At 39.8% G+C, this 21,465-nt stretch overlaps 1 protein-coding gene across 2 annotated transcripts; it reads left to right on the forward strand.

Moving 5' to 3' along the window:
* The first annotated feature begins 4,580 nt into the window (after nt 1–4,580).
* On the forward strand, nt 4,581–17,421 carry cchcr1 (coiled-coil alpha-helical rod protein 1). Of its 2 annotated transcripts, none has more exons than XM_034684108.1 (19): nt 4,581–4,688; nt 5,929–6,223; nt 6,307–6,474; nt 6,609–6,726; nt 6,960–7,154; nt 7,470–7,633; nt 7,736–7,850; nt 8,042–8,152; nt 10,368–10,511; nt 10,611–10,721; nt 10,995–11,101; nt 11,220–11,332; nt 11,860–11,932; nt 12,606–12,724; nt 12,815–13,003; nt 15,459–15,560; nt 15,716–15,861; nt 15,947–16,046; nt 16,145–17,421. In XM_034684108.1, the coding sequence occupies exons 2-19, from the start codon at nt 6,156–6,158 to the stop codon at nt 16,282–16,284; spliced, it is 2,283 nt and encodes a 760-aa protein (XP_034539999.1). In that variant the 5' UTR covers nt 4,581–4,688; nt 5,929–6,155; the 3' UTR covers nt 16,285–17,421. The 2 variants fall into 2 exon arrangements, with proteins under 2 accessions (XP_034539999.1, XP_034539998.1); XM_034684107.1 differs by having other exon boundaries at nt 4,606–4,998.
* Nucleotides 17,422–21,465: the final 4,044 nt, after the last annotated feature.

Raw genomic sequence — 21,465 nt, forward strand, 5'->3', positions numbered from 1 at the left:
ACAGCTACACCGTGTCTGCCTATCAGTTAAGTTAGCTATGCCACTAATTAGCCAATGCAAAACTTGTAACCTTAATATCTTCAAAACTAATGAATTGTGAAAAATTAATTTCCTGTACAGTGTATGCTAATAGAGAAATTAGCTATTCAGACCAAAATCGTTTTTTGAACCAGAATGTAAACATGTTTCTCTTAGCTGTAAAGATGGACTTTTTAGAAAGGGTGCGTATTAATCTAAAAACTGCAGTTCATCGAGGATCTGCTTGAGGCTGGCTCCGGAAGTACCGGAAACCACACACCAATTCAAAAAAGATGATCTTTACAGCAAAAATAAACATGTTTACAGCCTGGTACAAAAGACAAGTGTAGTCTGGATAGCTCATTTCCTCGATCGGCTCACACTGTAGGGGGGGGTGGTGAATTTTTTTTCTAACGCGGCAAATTCGAAGATATTTAGATTACGAGTCTTCCAATGAGAGGCGCAGCTGACTTGATTGACAAGCGGGAACACTGTAGCTGTTGGCTAGGAGGCTCAAAGCCCGCCTCTTTACGTTATAATCACTTGACAGCAGCATTGTGGCTGCTGTTGACAATTGGCCTCAAAACTGCACTTCAGAAACAGATGGGTGATTTCACGGATACTACGTCCATATTTTATACAGTCTATGGTGCGTATGCGGTTTCCAGGGCACTTGAAGCCCCAAGTGGACACTCGGGGTACTCTAGTTATTACCACTTCAACAATGGTTCAATTTCTTAGAGTGCAGTAAAACCTATTTCATGACAGAGAGTAAAAGTAGTCTTCATCTGTGTCGTTGAAACTGAAAATCACTGAAATGATTGTGGTGCTGCTGATCTGTGGCTAACTAAGCTGTGATGTAATTGCTTATTTTATGTATTGTTTTAATACAAATTTTAACTCATTTGTCTTTTGCAATCTAAAGTTGGCCTTAATATAAAAATTAGATATATCATACTTAAATCTATCTAAAACAAATGCTAAAAATCTTCATATGTATACAGTGTGAGATATTAGCCAACGTCCTGACAATTGCTGACACAGCAAAAAAAAAAAAAATCTCCCAACATATGCTTTTTATATCATACCCTGGAGCCATAGCTGTGAGGCTGTGATTTGTGCATGTATGGAGCTGAAGGATCGACCTTGGAGAGAAGCTGTCTCTTTCCTATTGATGCTTGTTTCAAGCTGGGTTTCACAAGCGAGACAAGTATGGTATACAAAAAAAAAAGGACTTAAATCCAGGGAACAATCTCTGTTTGATATGTCTGTTATAAAATAAAAACTGTAAAACATACAGATATGTAAATACAGTGAGATTATTACCTTGTAAGCTGTCCTGTAAGCAAGTGTTCAGATGAAGCAACACAGGTCACCTCTGCTTTAAGCTGAGCCGACCACATATTTTAGAAGACTCATTTATGTGTGTGCTGAACTTATCAGTATTTTCCTCAGGGCATGTGAAGAGTTTAACAAACACATTTTCAAAGGAGGAAACTTTAATTTAGAGTCAAGATATCTGCAGTCATGGACAATTTCTCCACATGAACCCTACGCTGAATCAGCCTGATTAGGGAGGAATAAGACAAAGCAGCTTCCGTTGCCGGTGTGCCAAAATATCCAGTGTCCTTAAAGGACGCAGAGAGAAATATCTTTATTCCTTTTCATTACCCAAAGATTCACATCTTTGGATGAGCGGTTGCACTCAAGAGGACTGTTGCCATGGTTCCATGGACATTGAAATACCAAGCAAGGCACCATATATTTTATTCCTGCATATAGTGTTTTTCCCTGTGAACAAGAATCTATGTTGCTAATGTGTGCACTAAGGAATCTGTCTGCTCAGGCTCTCATCTTCTTCCACCAGCCTGACTAATTCTGCAATGGATTGGGCATCTGATAAGTATTCCTCCCAGGCACATCCAACTGGGAGGAGACCCTAGGGCAGACGAAATCACAACGACAGGATTACATATCACATGAGACCTGGGACCTCCTCAGGATCCCCAAGGAGGAGCTGGATGTAATTTTCATGACAATTCACAATCCTCTCTCAGTCTTCCATCTGCCTTTTTCCAAAATGCTCTTTTTTTAGCAAATGTTTCAAACACCACAGGCAGTGAACTTCCACCTTGATTAGCTCTTAAGTATTCTTCAAAGAAACAGAGCTGCATCTTAATTCTGCCCTCTTTCTAATAAGGGTCAGTATTGTCTCTATTTTCTCTCCATTTTCTATTCCCGGTGGCCCCTTCCGATCCCTCTCTTCCTGTGCTTTGTTCTTCAGGACCTGCTGCAGCGTGTGTCGAGTGCTGAAAGGAAACTTAACCAAAATAATGCAAGGCACTCCAACTGTTCTCTTCAATCAACAACTTTGAAAGGTCTGCATTCTTCCACACTTTGGTAGTCCTTGTCTTTTGTGTCCATGTACCTTATTTTGATTGATACATAGATGTAGTGGAATCCTTTTCCAACCATCAAAGTTAATTGTCATTCTGTATCAATATGTGAAAATATATGTAAATTAGTTAAACTAAAATCTCTTATTTCCTCGAATACAGATTTAATTAGATTAAATTAAACTTTAATGAAACCCAAGGGAAAAGTAGGCCATGGCAGATGTGGAGAAGATGACACACCGTGGGCAAGAGCAATGGTTGCTGAAGATATCAGAGGAAAATAAAACAACAGGGAAAATGAAAATATATGGGGGATTGAGTTTCCTGAGCCTTCAGAATAGTGAGTTCTGACAATCCTGTGACAGGCTGTAAATGACGTCCATGCATTTCAGCAGAATTTAATGTTCACAGTTGGTAAGACAGTTGCAGTGCTTACAAATTTACATTGCTGCAGATGGTAGCAAGTTTGTGCACAGAAAGTCTATCAAAATAGGCAAATGTCAATAATTCGAAACAAACACAAACACAAACACACACACACACACACACACACACACACACGTATATATGTATATTTAGTTAATGGATAATTTATACATCTTCAACATATTTATAGATGCATCTCTACCAGACATTTAGCTGTATAACCAACTTTCTGGCTGCCATGGTGCATGCTTTGGGTTCTCTATCCTGTGGGACCACAGATATTATAGAGGGGTTCTTTCATTGTCAGATAGACCCCAGTGAGTACCAAGCAAAGAAGAAACAAGTTCATTTTAGATCATCACTTTAAAGGAGGACTGAGACACCTACCTCCACAAACTATCACAATAACATGTCCTCTCTCAAAAACAGGTGCATAACAAGACTCAATAACACCTTCAAATAAGTAAAGGGGTAAATCCCCCGATCTATTTCACATTCAAATATTCCCCATGCTCTAAATGGGAACCTGCATTTCCTTCCCCAAGGCCTGGGTAAATACTAGATGCTTGACGTTTTCATGGTGGGCCACTGCTTACTCTCCAAAAATTTCCAATCTAGTGACCATGGTTCGCTGTAAATATTCAACAATCCTTTTTCAGTCGGACCCCTTAGGCAATTCTTTAAATCTAGGGGGTCCGACTGAATTCACTCCCTCTCAATCACAGACAGGGGCGTCATAGTGGGGGGGGGGGACTGACTGACTACCTAGGGCCCAAGTGGAATAATATAACTAAATAAGTTGTCTGAATTAATAAACAAAAACAACAAAAAAACAAAACAAAAAAAAGGGGAGTCTCTGTTTATGTTTGGACCGCAGCTGTCTGTCAGCAGCAGGCAGCTCCTGAGGTGCAGAGTGGACAGTGGCTGTTGAACAGACCCTGAGCCTTTATCAATCAATGTGGATGCACGATTAATAAGTCAAAAATGCATATACAATGGGATATTAGTGTGATTTAAACAGCTGTATATGCATAAAAACGCTTGTCATTGTCATATTTTCATAGCATCAAGTGTGGCTGAATCTGACTGAAAGTAAACTGTAGGTTTTTAGAGTTATATTTGACTTCATGAGGTTAGATTATACCAAATAATGCCCCCTTGTTGTTAATCAACAAGTCACTTGGCATTAAATAATCTTGTTTACAGAGGTGGACAGTCTGAAGGTCAATATTGTGAAGTTACATTTGGAGAAATTGTAAAAAAAAAACCAATAGTAATATTGATATGTAGCTTAGATTTGAGTCAGTTAACCAGGATAGTTTTAAGCATGTATTTTTGTTTATTGCTAATAAACCAGTATTATAGCAGCAATGTTATATTTTGTAGGGTTGGCTGTGGTGATGTGGCCCACTAAGATATCTTTTCAGGGGCCCCAGAATTCCTGGTGACGCCCCTGATCACAGACCCTTACCATGAATTACAACAACACGTCTGTCAAACCCATACGCTCCACCCATGTGCAACAACATTCTGTTTATGGATATTCTTTGCCCCGAGTACAGTCTAACAGGAAAATTTACATTCAGGACGTGCACCGGAATTTACCCTCTTTACTTTAAATATAATCATTTAGTGTATTAAATCGGGGCCACTGTATAACTGTCAGGCTAGATTCGTCATTTTAAGACAATACGAGGGAAAGAGAAAAATACCCTGCAAGACATGATTAAGGGAAACGGACTACAATAACCAGAACAGCCAGCTTCTTCCTGTTACCCGTGATGCACCGCGGGTGGTGCTATGTTTTTCTCCTCAATAAATAAGTTAACTAATGGAAAGTTAATGAAAGTACGTATATATGCCTGAGCTATCAGCATTTTCATTTAAACGACGTATAGTTTGAGCTTGACAAGTGGGCTCACAAAACCAGTTTGATCCGGTAGGTTAGGTTGAACGTTGAACGTTGAACTCCGTAGCTAAGGTAACAACGTTTGACGTGAGTCGCGGGAGAATTAAGATCAAATAAACACCGTAACACCCACGGAGTTATTCCTGATTATTTCTAGACTTCTTTGATTAGCATTGACCATGGAAAGACATAACTTGGGAAACGAAAGGCTGATAGTACCCAATGACTTTACCTCAGCTGCATTTTCAAGTAAGTCTCTTCTGTCAGCTGCAAGTGAAGTTGACAAGCTAATCAAACGAGTACAGTGATGCTTGCTAGCTAACGTTAGCCTCCTAACTAAACCGTCTTATTCATTAAGTGTGCTTCTGTGGTCTCCTAACAAGAAGAAGAAGTAGCTCACTCAAGAAGGACATATGGGCAATTTTGTCACAATAACTTTCTTGAAAGCTCACTGTGAATAGTACGGTGGCCCTGAAGGACAAATCAAATTTAAAAAAGATGAAACACTTTTACAAAGTTGTAGAAAAATTTACATTTTGGATTTTTTTTTACATTTTATAAAACAAAATTACATTAGCAAAACACTTTTACCAAGGCTAAAACAAATTTTCATTTAAGAAAACAAATTTACAAAATAAAAAAAAAACATTTACAAGCAGTGAGACAATTTTACAAACGACTGAACACTTTTATCATTCCTGAAATAAATTTACATTCATTTTTAATGGAAAGGGAATGTACCAAACACTGGATGTGATCCTGTACCAAATGGAGTACTAGTAAAATGTCGCTCAGTTTGGTTTCTTTCCATCCAAACAAACTAAATGACCCCTCACTCGATCACTCCCTGATCACTTCCGGTGTTTGGTTCATTCCCTTTCCGTTAAAAATGAAATGTTAAATTGTTTCAGAAATGGTAAAAGTGTTCCGCTGTTGGTAAAATTGTCTCACCGCTTGTAAAAGTGTTTTGATTTTGTAATTTTGTTTTTCCAAAATGTAAAATTTTCTCCAACTCTGTAAAAGGGTTTAATCTTTTGTAAATTTGTTTTGTCCTTCAGGGCCACCGTAGAATAGTCTCTTTGAACACCATAGATTAAGTACATTATTTTGGCATCCGGCAACACAAAGTTAGACTGGCGAATGTGTGCACATTGACAAACTTCATTCTGTTTCATTTAGGAAATACTCAAAAGGAGCTGATACCCCCATCACATTTCACATCGAGTGCCCAGTCTGCTGGATCACACCGAACTGCAAAAACCCAGGACGCATCGGCACCCATTTCCTGGTTTAACCCAGCCAAAACATCAATATCATCAGGGGATTCCAGTCCTGCCAACCCATGGCTCGCTATATCTCAGGCCCAACAGGAAATCTTGGAGCTCAGGAGGGAAAATCAGAGGATCATGATGTCTCAGCGAGAAAACAGAGGTGCAGGCATAGCCGTGGCTCATCCGTCAGACCCTAGGACAAGGTATCTTGCTTTTTCTTTGTATGGTTAAAATGAAATTCTGTTTTTTCTTTGGTTACATGACGGCTCCTCTTCCTAAAATACAGGTGTGCAGAAAGAGGTGAGCAGTGGTCCAGATGGGAGCCAGAGCGGCATCTGGAGGCAGAGAAGCACAAGGCTGAAGTTGAAAGGTTGAAGGGGCAGGTGGAGGCCCTGAAGGAGACTGCAGAGAGATACAGGGAAGAGATGAGGGGCAGAGACAGCACACCGAACCGGTAGGAGAAATGCTTATGGTGTTATGCAATCAAGTAATTTTACAGTTTGGCCAGACATTCTTTACATAACACTTCAGGGACAAGTGATGAATCATTGTGAGCGAGCTGAACGTGGTATAACCTTTGTTTGACAGACAGAGCCATGAGTTGGAAGCAATGCACAAAGAGTTTCATGAGGCCAAGATTGAATTGTGCAAAATCAGAGAGGAACTCAGTGAAAGCGGTGCACAGAAGGAGAAAATAAGCTCACAGGTAATGCTGTTTACTGTCTAAACATTTCATTTCAACACTGTTGTTGACAAAGATCACCTGAGAGTTGCTGGCATCTGTATCTCATTCCAGCAGTTTGTAATCTGGCATTTTTAGACAGTCTTGTTGTCTTAACAATGCTTATATACATCCTACATTTTTGATTTAGCAAGCTTCACAATAATTCATTCTATATATAAAGGTTCTTTTATGTTTAACACTTTTCTATCTTGCAGCTTGAAAGGCTGAAGGGAGAATCTGGTGAGAAAATTACAAAGCTGAGAAGAGCTTTAGAGAGGAGTGAAGAGGACTCCCGGGAGCTTGTCCTGAAAGCCGAAATGGGCAGGTTACAAGCTGAGGAGGAAGCCAAACAGCAGACTCTTAAATTATCAGAACAACTGGAGGAAATGCGCAAGAAGCAGAAGGTCGAGGTGTGTGTCACATCTCTGCAAAGAATTTTAAATAATTATTAACCTTGTACATACTAATTCAACAGAGATAAGCTCAAGGCCTTGCATCTAAGAACGCATGTCAGTGGGCCTCTGCTCTGCTGTGCTCTGCTGTTCTGTGCTGTCCTTTAGTAGAATAAGAAGTATGCAGCACAGTGCTTTTCTGAAACTGATCTTGGCTTCCCTTCCTCAGGAGGGAAACAAGTTAAAAGAGAACTCCTTATTGGAGATCAATAAGACACAAGTTATCTGTTTATATTTTTCAAAACTTCCATTGTTTGGCTCTCCTTATTTCAGCTTCAACACTTGAATGCTTCCCACTGTGCAGAGTTGGATACATCAATCAAAACCAACAGGGAACTACATGACAAACTTCAATCAATGACCTCAGAATTGTTGCAGCTGAGAAGCACTCTGGTGGAGGTATCCACTGAGAGAGATGGGCTTCAAGAACACATAAGGTGTCATATTTAGTCTTTAAAATGAACCAAGAGCTAGACATAAATAGCAACGCATGGTCAGATTCACTGATTTTGTTGTTGAATATGTTGGTTTTTTTTCAGCCAAATGGGACAAGCATTTGAGACACAATCAGCAACACTGCACAGCCTCAGAAATTACATCGGCCAGCTTGCCCCAGAGAAAGGAAAGAAGGAACGATTAAATGACACTGTGGAGGTGAAGACCATATAAACAGTATTGATTGCAATCAGCCTACTGTAAAGCAATTGCTCTGAAGAAGAAACTTAAAATCGTACTTCAGCAGGTTTCAGAAAAAACTATAGAGGAAATGACTACTAGATTTATGAATTAACATGCACATTTAATTTTAATAACCTACATCAGTTCCGATGCTCTCTGTTCTTTAGAGGCTGAACAAAGAGAAAGCAGCTCTTCAGATGACCGCAGAGCTTTTGACCGTCAGGCTTAACTCTGTGAATGAGATACTGGCCCTCCAAGAAGGGAACATGGTGAAGAAGGTCAGTCTGTTTTCTTTAGATAGCAATGGATGATGCAAGCCTGCTGATAACAAATGAGCAGTGGTGCAGCCACTCGGAGGCTGGAACAATGATTTCCTATTTAGGCTTCGAACAAGTTTTCAGACAAAGACCAAGCCTTTATGAGAGATGCATCACAAACATGACCTCCTCCTGTGGGATTTATTTTATTTGTGGACTTGGATATTATCCTGCAAGGAGCTAGTTAACTTGTGAGTTTTAAAAGTAACTGAGAACAGAGAAGTTTGGACCATTCTGAGGGATCATGAGTGACGGCAGCCCCCCAAAAATATTGTGTATAAGCGGTGGGGGCTCAATATGATATTACTCCATGGGCCTCATTATCCCTGGCTGCTCCCCTGACTTAAAGTGTTATGCTTTACTGCCGCACCGACAAGCTCAGCTTTCTGTTAAACAAAAATTAAAACTTAACAAACAAATGTTGGCAAACTCCTTATAACAACAGCACAGACCTGCCAACAGTATCTGTTCTGAGTCTCTGTATATTTTAAGTAGCAGCTCCACTCTCATGCAATGCCTTGAAGTCCATTTATTAACACCTACCTGGCTTAAGAGTTTTCTACATTAGTCATCATTATCATGGATGTCTGTTGTATGATAAGAACAGCCATGTAGCTGTATGTTGAGTTCATGGGTAAACTTAATCCAAACACAAAGCTCTATTATGTCTCTGTACTGTACCAAACAGATACCTGTCATTGTGTGTTAGTTGCTTCTGGCTGTTAAATTATCAAGCTTAGTCTTATCTGGAAAGTTTGAAAAGTGTGAGGTGTGAATGCACTTCATGGAAGACGCTTATGCTGATCATTTTGCAGGGCAGACTTCAGGGTTTAAGATTGATGATAGAACAGCAAACCCCTGCAGGAGTGATTTAGTTGGCTGAACACTTTCCCTTAGGTGATTTTCCAAATGTTGTGTATATACAGTCTGACCCTGCAGGTGACATATAAAACATTTTTTTTCCCACTTCTGAATGTTTTTCTTCTTTTTGAAAAGCATTCAGATTTGCCCCAATACATGCCAACCTGTATAAACTTGAACAATGGAAAGCTGTCACAGTTGAGAGCTTGGATTCTTTAGTTTCTGTCTGATGATGTAGTATTGTTGTTGTTCATGGTGCATTTAAAAGCAGAGAACATTTTGAGAACTTTTGATGGCTCAACATAGATGGGAAAGAGGGAAAAGATACGCATCATTTAAAAAAAAATGTTTATAACTTTTTATTCAGAACAAAATTGAAACATGATTTGCAGCTAGTCAAAGTAACAAAGCATTTTCCAGAAAGTAAAGAGGTACATAAAACAGGTATAAGACAGTTGTCTAAACATTCCTATGAAATTAGTTGATAATAGGGATGACAGGAATAAATATTTTGTAAAAGAAAATTCAAAGCTTGGTAATGCCATTTCTATTAGAAGTAGTGTGCCGGGATTGATAAACAAATAGGATCGTTGTCGTATACATCTATATACATAAGATAAGATAAGATAAGATACTCCTTTATTCATCCCCAACAGGGTAATTCATGGAGTTACAGCAGCAAACAAAAAGGTGTACAGTACAAGAATTTCAACAAGAATATATATAGAAAAGAAATGTTCATCAAAGATGACAGATTGGCCATAATTCTCATGTCAGCCACCAGCTCCACAGGGTTAGGGTTTGATAACATGTACAGCTGTGCTCACAAGTTTAAATACCCAGGCATAATTTATGATTTATTCGGTAGTTTCTGTTGTCATTATGATATAAAAAGAGTAAACCCAGTTGTTGACAATAAATGGCTTCACACAACCACTAACCATCAGTGAAAAAATTAGTTTTTCACTTATCATTCATATTCTCTGAAAAATGGCCCAAAAAATCACAAATTCTGCCAGGGTATGTGAACTTATGAGCACAACTGTATATACCGTCACCTACATGAAAACATTTAAAAACGTATATCTGTAAACTTACAAACCAACGTACCCATTCAGGCTAACTGATAGATCAGTAAAAGAATGTAAAGAAGTTAAAGTAAACAAACTCTCACGTAAACAAGACACTCATCATTTTAAAGGGCCTTATTCTGTTTTGAAATACACCAAGGTTAATAGTTAGCGATAATTACCCATACTCAAGTTACTCCTTTTCTGAAGCGCTGTTTGCTGTATGTGTTTGTTTGTTTCAATAGACCTTGACAGACACGCTCGTGAAGAATGAATCAGAAGGCCTTCAAGTGCTTCGACTCTGGAGAGGGAAAGTGTTCAAGCTATGTGTCCAGCTTCGCTCAAAGGACATTGAACTGAGAGGAGAGAAGGAAGAAATTCTTTTCAAAGTATGAAATCTGTCATCTGTTGGTATGCCATGACACGCTGATACTTTAGGTGTTTATAACTGTTAACAAAGTGTGCTTCTTTACTGGCCTGTGTTTTAGGTCAGAACTGTGGAGCAGAAGCTCCAGCAGGAGCAGCATCGGGCTAATGTGCTCCAACACAGTTTGGATAACAAGATAGCTGAGCTGGACCTGGAGAGAATAGAAAAGGAGGTTAGTAGCAGCCAGGGCATATGATGTGATTTACGTGGGTGTCTGAAAATTTGATGATTCATGATAAATTTTGGGCTGCATAGGAAAGTGATGAATGCCTGTAAATTTGTACCCCTGCACACAACGCTGACTCTACAGAACCGTTGCTAGGTTTCAGTAGTTGAGGTTATGTATGAACAGCTGCTGGCTGTGAAGCATTTTCAAAACTGAGCCTCACGGTGGGTTTGAGAGGGATACTCAATTGTTAGAATTGGTCTTTTTTTTTTGTCCTAGAAACTGAAGATGGACTTGGTCCAGGCTCACGAGGAAAACTCTCAGCTGAAGTCACAGAATGAAAAAGCAGAGGCTGGTCTTAGAACTGTTTCAGAGGCAGCACAGAGGTAAAACAAATGACTCAGGATTCAGAATGAGAGGATTCATAATTATTTTTCATGCCAGTGTTGAAGCTCTCAGCACAATTACTCTTAGATTCTAACTAATTTTGTCTTTTCATCACAGGTTTACCTCAGCATTTGAAAGCAAAGTGTCAGAAGTGGATGCCGCTCAAACAAGGCTTAACACTTTATCACAGAGGTTAATTTTTGCAAAGAGACGAGTGGAGACTATCCAAGGTTTGATTGTAATGGGCATTAATGTGCATAGTGCAGTGCTTTACTTTACATTGAATATGTTTTGTAAAAAATACATCACATTGAATTGCATGCAGCTAGTTTAATGATTGATAGTCACTGCCTGATGCAAATATGTACAGCACTGTTAAATGCTGTCCTTTTGTGTCTGCATGTGTGTTCTTTAACATTTCCTCATTGCTGCTTCCTGATTGAATTGCTCCATGTATTTTATGTCCATGGACACTTTCTCAAAGACGGTCATTTCATGTCCTTATGTAGCTTTTAGTCATTTTTAATCGTATGGTGCTATTTGTACTTTTCTTTTCTTCTCTTTTTTGTTTGTTTGTTTGTGTTTCTATTTTATCTTAGTTTAATCTTGATCTTTATAGGGAGCCTTTTTAACATCTGGCAAGGGACTACGGATATAAAATGGCCTTTTGGCTAACTCTGGCATATTTACAGAAGTGTTAATTAATATGCATGGTCCTTTTAAATAATACATAAATAAATTGTTTTATGTTATACAGGTTTGATCATGAGGAGGGTTGCTCTGCAGAAAGTTCAGCAGGCCAGTAAACATGCAGAACATACTGCAGACAGGTATGTGCTCATTTTTATGTTGAATGCATGTAAAGGACCTGCTTCTCCTTGTTTCATTTTCCAGATAACTTCACTAGTTTCATCTCAAAAAATTGCAGAAATGTGTACGTTGGAATTGAGTGTCACACAGTGCCTGCAGCTAACCTCCATTATCCATTTTAATTAATTGATCACCATGATAACCCCCTAATTACTACTGCTATAGGCATGATGTGCTGCTTTGGAGCCCAAAGTCATGTCTTCAAAATGCTAATTTGTTGTGATCAAATTCAAAATATAAAATTTTTGATGTGGAGTGAAGAAGCATGTATTTGCATTTTGTAACCTGTAAACAGCAGATGTGCTATATTTTCAGGTGATATGATTAAGATAGCTTGAAAGATTGAATTATTCATTTTGCACATTAATCATTTCAGTGCTTTTTCAGAGAATCGTAGTTTTGATGGGAACATTTACATCGCTCTGATGAAGGTCTAACGGTCGATGTAAAAGAAATCTGTGTTTATATTCTAAGTGAGGGTTTTAGGTGTTGTTGGAAAAGAGAAAACAGTTGATTTTGGCTATTAAGGGATTAGGCTTTCTCAGTAATGCACTGCACAGCTGCTTCTCTAGCTCTCTGCTTGACTATCGGCTCCTTAATTTTCTCTGCCGCCTCGTCTGTGTTTCCCTGCAGCATCACAAACCTTCAGACGGAGCTTAGTTTGCTCTCTGAAGAGAGAGACAAACTCGCACAGGAACTCAAAAGAACCCCACAGCTCATTGAGAAAGCTCTGGCTGACCTAAAAGAACAGTGTGAGCAACCTTACACCTCATTACCTCTTTTATCATAATTCATGGTGAGCTTATGCGGGTTCTTATTTTACATTTGAACATCTTCCTCAGATGAGAGCAACGTGCAGCAGCAGCAAAAGGAGCTGGAGCAGAGCTGGATGGAAGTCCGTCAGGCTGTAGCAGGTAGAGAAGAGGCCGAACAGAACGTGCAGGAGCTCCAGGCCCAGCTGAAGGAGAGTGAAGTCAACCTGGAGGAACTCAGCTCTGAGCTGCTCAGTCAGCAGGAGCACAGCGAGCGTGGTGAGGCAACGGCTGTGGCAAGACTGTTTTTCAACCTTGACTTATCCAGGGAAAGCCAACAGAGCGCTCCCGCTCTTTTCCAGAAATGCCCTTCGTCTCCTCATTTTCACACCTGGCCCCCTCCTGTATGCTCCATAGCTTTCCTGGAGTGGTTGGGGATTAAGTGACATGCTCAAGAGCACCTTGACTGTAGATGTTCAGGGAGTGTTACTGATACTAGTAAAATTTTCCAAATAGTCCAAAGAAGCCTCTAGGAGATTTGACCTTAAAACCCTTGTTAATAGGTAAATACAAATTTTTTAAAGTCTGTTTTAAAACACTTAGCAGGTGCATACATGTACACCTAATAGAGTTTACTTGATGCCCTCATTCTTTTTTTTTTTTTGCCAGTTCTATTTATTGAGCAAAATTCAATGACATTGTAATTTGCGTACAAGTTTACATTTTCAATTTTTTTTATTTAAATGGAGAAAAGAAAAAACACAACAATGAGAGTGGGAAAATGACGCTCCTAACAGGAGAAACAAGGTGCATACATGTGCATAATTATATACCTGTAGAGGTCCATAAATATAGAATCACCTGCACATTTACAATATAAATATAACAGCCCCAGAACTCACAAAGAAAAATAACCCCTTCCTCCCCAGCCCAGCTCAGCAGGAAAAATTAACGCACACAAAATGGGAATAAGGCAATGATGAAAGAAAATAAGACACCTCTTAGTCCGGCAAAGTCTGCAGATGTCTATATGTGAAAGAAAGGGTTGCCATTTGTGAAAGAACTTGTCCGTGTTTCCTCTTAGAGTGCATTTGATTTTTTTCAAGTTTTAAAAATGAGACTGTATCCTGCAACCACTGTGCAACAGATGGAGGGTTGGGAGACTTCCAATGTAAAAGTAAACCACGTCTAGCCAGAAGTGGGGTAAAGTTAATGATTTCTTTTGAATAGAATTGAAATTACTTGATACATCTGGAGTCCCAAAAATAGCTATTAGTGGGCAAGGTTGTAAGTGTAAACCCAAGATGACTGACATAAGATAAGATAAGATAAGATAGGATAGTCCTTTACTTGTCCCACAATGGGGACATTCAAGTGTCACAGTAGCAAAGTAGACATTGCAAAAAAATAAAATAATAATAATTAAAAAAATTTTTTATATATATATAAAGCAAACAAGAGCCTATAAAGTAACAATTATTAAAAAGTTATTAGCAATTAAAATCAATGAATAAAATTAAAGAAGTAAATAATAAGCATATCTTACAACATATATATCTATCTATATATCTATCTATATCTATCTCTATATATATCTATATATATCTATATCTATATCTATATATATCTATATATATCTATATATATATATATATATATATATATATATATATATATATATATATATATCTATATATATATATCTATATATATATATATTATTGATTATATAGTCTGATCACTGCAGGAAGAAAAGTGTTAAAGTACCCAGACCAAAAGTCTCTTAAGCAAGGGCAGAGAAAGAACACATGGCTTAAGTGACGATTTGAACTTGAACACCTGTCACATTTGTCCTCTACTTTATAAAACTCAGCAGCAAGTCTTGATTTAGAAAATGAACCCTGTGTACAACCTTAAAATGAATGAGAGTAAGACGTGCACAAGAGGCAACTGTACGCATCCCTCTTACAACATCTCCCCACCACTCCTCACTTAGATGAAGTCCCAACTCCGCCTGCCAAGCCAGGCTATGCCCTCAGTATTAAGGAGGTGATCTTTACATTGCTGGGAATAACTAAGGCTAGCAAAACTTCTTTCATTGCTTATATTGACCTAACTATTGTTTCTGTACACATTTGAAACCCTACTTTTAACTCAGTCTTTTGTTGCCTGGGGGCAGAAACAAGTAAATACTGAACACCTTTTTTTAAGTCAGATTCGTAAGCAAGCAGTTCCTCAATATTTTCACATGCAATAGGTACGCAGTAGCATTAGCATTCATCTATAGTCCTGTTTGCGATACTCGCACTCCTTTCTGCTCTATTTGACTTTCCTCTCACTCCTGAGGGAAATATCTGGCTCTTTAGGTGTTGATTGTTTCACTGTTTGCACCAGCTAGTCACTAACTGTATGTGTGTGCTCTGTGTTGTTGGACATGCTGCATACAGTGGGTGTTTGAAGCATTGGAAATGCAATGTTAATCCCTAACTGTAACTGAAAGCCTTAATGAGCTTTAGGTTGCTTTGTTGCGTCACATTTGTTTCATGTATGAGAAAGCGTATCAAGCTGATCCAATCGTCTTATTTGTTTGCTTTCTTGCTGTTCATGAACATTTGCTAACAGATTCAGTAAAATGGAGTTTATCCCCTGAGGTGCAAATACAGCATTAGTCTGTTCTCCTCTTTGTTTCAGCTACTGTACTGAAGAAGCATGCATTTGTTGATCCCCCCTTTAGCCCTGCAAGAGAGAGTGTCTGAGATCAAGGACCACTGTGCTGAGAAGCTGAGAGAGATGGAGGATCAGGTCAATACTGCCAGAAGGGAGCACACGAAAGCAGGTAGCAGGATTAGCACCATGCTGCCTCAGCCCACAGCGGCTTAGAGCAGGGGGCTAAAGTTATATCTGTGATCTAATATGATTGTGATTGTTTACGCAGCATATAGCTGCATTTCCCTGTGGTTTTTTTTTATCCGTCTGTGTTGTCTCTTGCAGTTATGACTTTGCGGCAGTTTGAGAAAGAGACGGGGAAGAAACAGGATGAGATGAGAAAATCTCAACACTATGGGAGCGAACACATAAAACAAAAAGTCCAGGATAATCAACCGATGGAGACGGTGAAAGACAAAAATCTGCTGCTGGTAAGACTTTGTAGAGCAACAGAAAATGGTGAAAATGTTGTTTCTCTCTTGGTTTCTGTTGATTGCTTTACATAACCTGATCCAGGCCTCTGTCGCTGAGTATACAAGAGCTCATTCAACAGCTGCACAGAACTCTTTAGCACCCAGGGAACATCCAGAAAAATCTTCACACATACATGCAGATGGTGAGTCGTGTTGCAAATAAGTCACTTTTTTTTTCTTCAAACTCCACACATTTCCAGACATAACTGGTCTGAACAATTGTTTGTCTGCATCCTGGCAGCAAGGCTCCTGTCTGTTTTGGAGGAGCTCCACAGCCTCAGTGCTGCAGTGGTTAACAGCTCAGAGGACTCTGCGGAGGAGGAGGAGGGACAGAGTGACAGCGTGGGACCGTCCACAGGCAGTCTGACAGCTGATACCTAATGATGAGTCACTTGAGCCTGACAACACACCTTTAATTTGTTCAAGAGGTGGGCAGTGATGATGCTGGAGGAGCCAAAAAAAACACAGCCAGTGCAGATTCATTATACTGACATTTAACACAAACAGGAAATCTTTCATTAGATCTTCGGTGTCCGTCTACAGGAGGACTTTTATTTGCAGACAATTCTGGAAAACATTGATGGGCACAAAATCTGACTCAGCAAAGACTCTGGGCTGTATCAATACTCCTAATTTCTATCGAGTAAATCTCAATACATGAGGAATGAAAGAAATAGATTTTTATGTAATTAGTCCCAGCAAGAAACTGAAAAAGTAGATTATCCTGAGAATAAAACTCTGGCAGAGTTGCAAAACATCTAAAACTCTGCACAAAATCCTTATTTTACTGGAAAAATTATCTCAAACTAGTTAGTTTCGCTTCAATCGCCCCAAAAGTCGCACAAACCCCAAAATCTTAAATTAATGTACATTAGAGAAAAGTACTTTATATAATTTATGTCACATAAAAAATCTGAATAGGTTTTTAAAAATGTTCTGATTTCAATAAATACAAATATGTGACTCAATTTTCAGTGACATTTTTATCATTAGCTAATTTGGAACATTGGTAATTGCTCACAGATAACTGTCTTGGCTTGGATTTTAGTAGTTTATGTGATGGCTCAAATATAAATGTATCATGCATCAGGTCCGTGATAGTAAAGCCCTTCATAATAAGTCAGATGTTTCAATAAAGTGAGATTCAAGCATAAAAACATCAGACTTTCTCAGGTGTATATGAGAACTTTGAGTTTGTTTAGATGAAGCAGGTGTAAATGTCACTGGTTTCTCTTCATATCACATGGAGACAATGGGGAGGACCTGTAGGATCTCGTGTGGAAAGAAATCAATAGTTTCTATTTGAAGTTTCTCTATAGAGGTCAATCTGAAAATGACTGTGTAGTCATAGGATGGATGATGATAAACATCATGATGAAGTAGATAATTGTGCTATTTGTCATGTTGTCATGAGTGCTAATAAATGTTGCAGTAGTTCAGAGTTTCCAGCCCTGAGGTAAAACCATCTCATGGAGAGCTCAGTGAAATTACTAATAAAGTCTAGACGTCCCTACTCTTCTTCTTCTTTTTTTTTTTTTTAAGAGCATCACAAATATTTTGCAGACACACTCACTGCTGGAGAGGTAATTCATCACAGCAACCAGAAGATGAACGCATCGAATATATTTCTATGAAAGAGTATTACTTGATTTAAGCAGAGCACTCATGCTTATGTCTTGTGCTCAAGAGTTTGCAAAACAGCATGTGAGGCACAAGAGCATTGTGAGGTGTGGTTTTTATGTGGATACAATGACACTTAGTGAGAACCAGTGATGGAGTCATATGGTCAACATACCTCTTTGTGCACATTAAAGGAATGTGTCACCACATTCAAGGCTTTGTCTGTGACCTTTGTCTTTTTGTGTGAGGGTCTATGGACTATATTTTTCATAAATAACACAAAATCAGAAGCAGGTTTATATAATATCACTAGTATTAATGTTATTGTTGTCCTACTGAGAGACACATGAAGATGGTTTCTGCGTACTGTTGTGTAATTCAAAACCAGCAGAGGGCGATATTGTCAAAGATGAGAGCAGCTTGTGCAGTGCAGTGATATCCAGCTTTTTTGTTATGCAGCTTCCTTATTAGAATATTATTCAGGACAATCCAGGCTACATAGTTTCTATATGTTACTCAGATTTTCATACCTGCCACCTTTAACAGGCCAGAAAGGGTTGGTGTTGGTATAATGTATGACCACCCTCAGCCCTTTGTATGACCCTGTTTGAGCTTCACAATCCAGTCTTCAACCATGAGCAGAAACTGCATGCTTTCTCCTAACTGCTGCCACAAAGCTCAAGGCATCCAAATACTGGTCTCTCTCCGATTCAGTTGCCCAGACCCCAATCCACGCTTTCAATACCTCCCGGCTGGATTACTGCAATAGAGTCCTGTTCGGGGTACCCAGCAATGTCCTGGACAGGCTCCAATACGTGCAGAACTCAGCTGCCAGGGTTCTCACGCACACCAAGCCCTGGCAGCACATCACCCCCACTCTCATTCACCTCCACTGGCTCCCTGTAAAGTACGGCATCACCTATAAGCTCCTCCTCCTCACTTACAAATCCCTGCATGCCCTTGCCCCCCACTACCTGGCCGACCTCCTCCGCCAAAACACCCCATCCTGGAACCTAAGGTCTTTTCGGACCTGGGTCGCCTCTCCATCCCCTGGACTAAGCTGCGGACCTTCGGGGACAGAGCATTCAGTGTGGCAGCCCCTACTCTGTGGAACTCTCTCCCTCCCGACATCCGCAGCGCCCCAACCCTGGACAGTTTTAAGAAAGCAATCAAAAAGCACCTTTTCCTCAAGGCCTTACCCTGTTAGATATCCTCACCTACCCCCAGACCCCCTACCTGACCCTGTGAAGCGACCTTGGGTTTTTTGAAAGGCGCTATAGAAATATCAGTCAGTTATTATTGGTAATTAAGAATATTTGTGCATCCTGCAGCATTATTAAGTCCCTTCTCTATATCCAAGAGGCCCTTAATCCAACCCTGTAAACAGCCAAATCGTGTGCACTCTAAAAGCAAGTGTTCTTTTAGTACAAGATAAACCCAGAATCATCCATCAAACTGATCGTAAAGAGAGATTCTCCTCTCCAAAGCACACGTTTACACTGCTCCATAGTCTGGTTAAAGCTTGCTTTACACCACTCCAGCTGATGCCTGGTGTTCCACATCTCTACTGTATGTGTGGGTTGCGTGCAGCAGCTCTGCTAGGAGAACTTTTGCATGAAGCTCTTGATGCACAGTTCGTCCGCTGATGTTGCTCCCAGAGGCAGTTTGGAATTCTGCATGTGATGCAACAGTTGATAGGCTATTTTTACATACTACGTGCATCAGCACTGTGTGTGTTTGTGTGTTTGTGGCGAAGCTGTTGGTGCTTCTAGGTGCTTCCACTTTACAGAAATAGCACGCCCAGTTGACGGGGACAGATTTAGTGGGGCGGAAATTTAAGGATAAAGATTGTTCCCTATGAGTTTACTAAGTAGTAAGTGTTGTCAACAGATTTTTTTGTTGACATAGTTTAATGAGAACTTGCAGCTTATGGACTTCACTCCATCAGTCTGAACAGGAAACCTTAACAGAACCATCGTATGCTGTGCTCACTGTGTTTTCTTTACAAACAGAAAACACACAGACATTATTCTTGTGAAAAACTCCGACATGATGCTGAATCTTCACACTTTGTCACGAGTGTGGAAAACATATTTATATAACATACAGCCCAAGTGAAAGCATTTCTACATCTTCATTGGCTCTGCAGTGAGGAGAGAGCTGCACAGCAACCAGACATTGCCATGGTGAAGCGATGAATAATTTAGAGCAGCATCGCAATCCAGACATGAATTAGGTAATAAAAACAATCGATAAGCTCCCAGTAGGTTTTTTATTAACAATTTAGAATTAACGGCATGTAACATTAGATTCAAACAAACAAGTGAGTGCAAACCAGCTGTGTTTATACATACATGTCTGACTTCAAACAGCACTACAGCTGGATACCTACTATGGTCCTGAGGTTGCTACTTGTGTTGTACTTTCATTATCTTAAAATTTGAGGCTCTTAAATCATTAGAAAATCAGTAAAACTGCAGTAACTGTCAGATAAGATTTACTTACAAGACTCCATCCTGCTGTCTCTTATGAGATGTAATCATACATACTGCATGGCAACATAACCCTTGATCTCAACAGCTTTCATGTTACAGTCGGCCGGTACACACACACACACACACACACACACACACACACACACACACACACACACACACACACACACACACACACACACACACCTCTATGAAAGTTTCATTCTTGCTTTCATACAAACCCTGACCTCCAGCCACTTCAGTGATGCTGTCTTAACTGACCTCTGTTTTTTATCGATAGATTCCACAGTCCTGTTGGGAGCTTGTGTACTTTCCCTCCCCTCTCTGGTACTGAGGCTGATGTGCTGTCAGTGTGCAGCGTGTCAAATCTGAACATCTGCTGTCATCGGCCCCGCCTGTCATCAGCTGTCTGCATCAAGACTAAGTCCAATACTTTTTATAAAACCCACAAGTTGTTGTGATTGTGGAAAGAGTTGCCCTAAATGGTTTTGGTTCATATTGGAGATATTATTGATGGCTTAATATCCATGAACCTCCAATCAAATATTTATGACAAAACACGTTGAAACGAATTGCTACAAATACCTGGGGATGGAAAAGAGAGTGCTGTCATCCATCATTAAGAGATGAGAGACATCTTTGTAAAAGATGCCCCAGATCACCAGCCTCTCATAGTGAAATTACACTTTACTGTCTTGGCAAAGTGTGTTTTCTGTATTGCCAACTGTCTGCTGCCAACTTCAGTCTTCTGCGTGTCTGAGGTGTTGTGAAATTGTGATCATCCGCTGCAAAACGCTGTGTCACACTTTGCCAAATGTCCCCAAAGTCTTGTCCTCTTGGGGACAGTCCTCATACAAGTTAGAAACAGCCGGTTACTGGAATCTGGATTAAATTGTATTTTTCCTCCCTGTAGTCGCTCATGGACCACATAGCTCTATTTTACGGTGCAGTAATATGCAGTTTTATTTGCCACCCCAACTTTTTTCAGAACTCAGCTTACAAAATGTCCTCTGGAACACTAACTCCTGTGTTTCCAGATTAGATTAGAGGATTAAATGCCACAATACAAGCATCGCATCCCCAGTCCTGGGATGAAGATAACATTTGATTTCAATTAATAACAGTTTCAAACAAATACGTCTGACAAAGGGGTTTGGCTTATGATGCCACCAGCCAACATCTTTGCAAAGTTCTTGCAACCCGGAGGTCAGAGCAAACTTGAAGCAGAGCGCAAGGCTGATGTGATCCAGTGAGTCAGGGGTGTCGACCACCAGCACTGCGTGCTGTATCAGAGCCTGCTGGATGGCTGTGTGCTGCTGTGGCAGGCCATGCCACAGGGGAGAGAGCAGCAGCCACGGAGAGCGGTGTGAGAAAAGGCAGCCAAGTTACCCTATTTATAGATGCAGGCGATGTGGAGCATGTTTTGAGGGGTTTCTGTGAGCTTAAC

This window comes from Notolabrus celidotus, chromosome 5 (assembly GCF_009762535.1).
Source record: "Notolabrus celidotus isolate fNotCel1 chromosome 5, fNotCel1.pri, whole genome shotgun sequence".
NCBI lineage: Eukaryota > Metazoa > Chordata > Actinopteri > Labriformes > Labridae > Notolabrus > Notolabrus celidotus.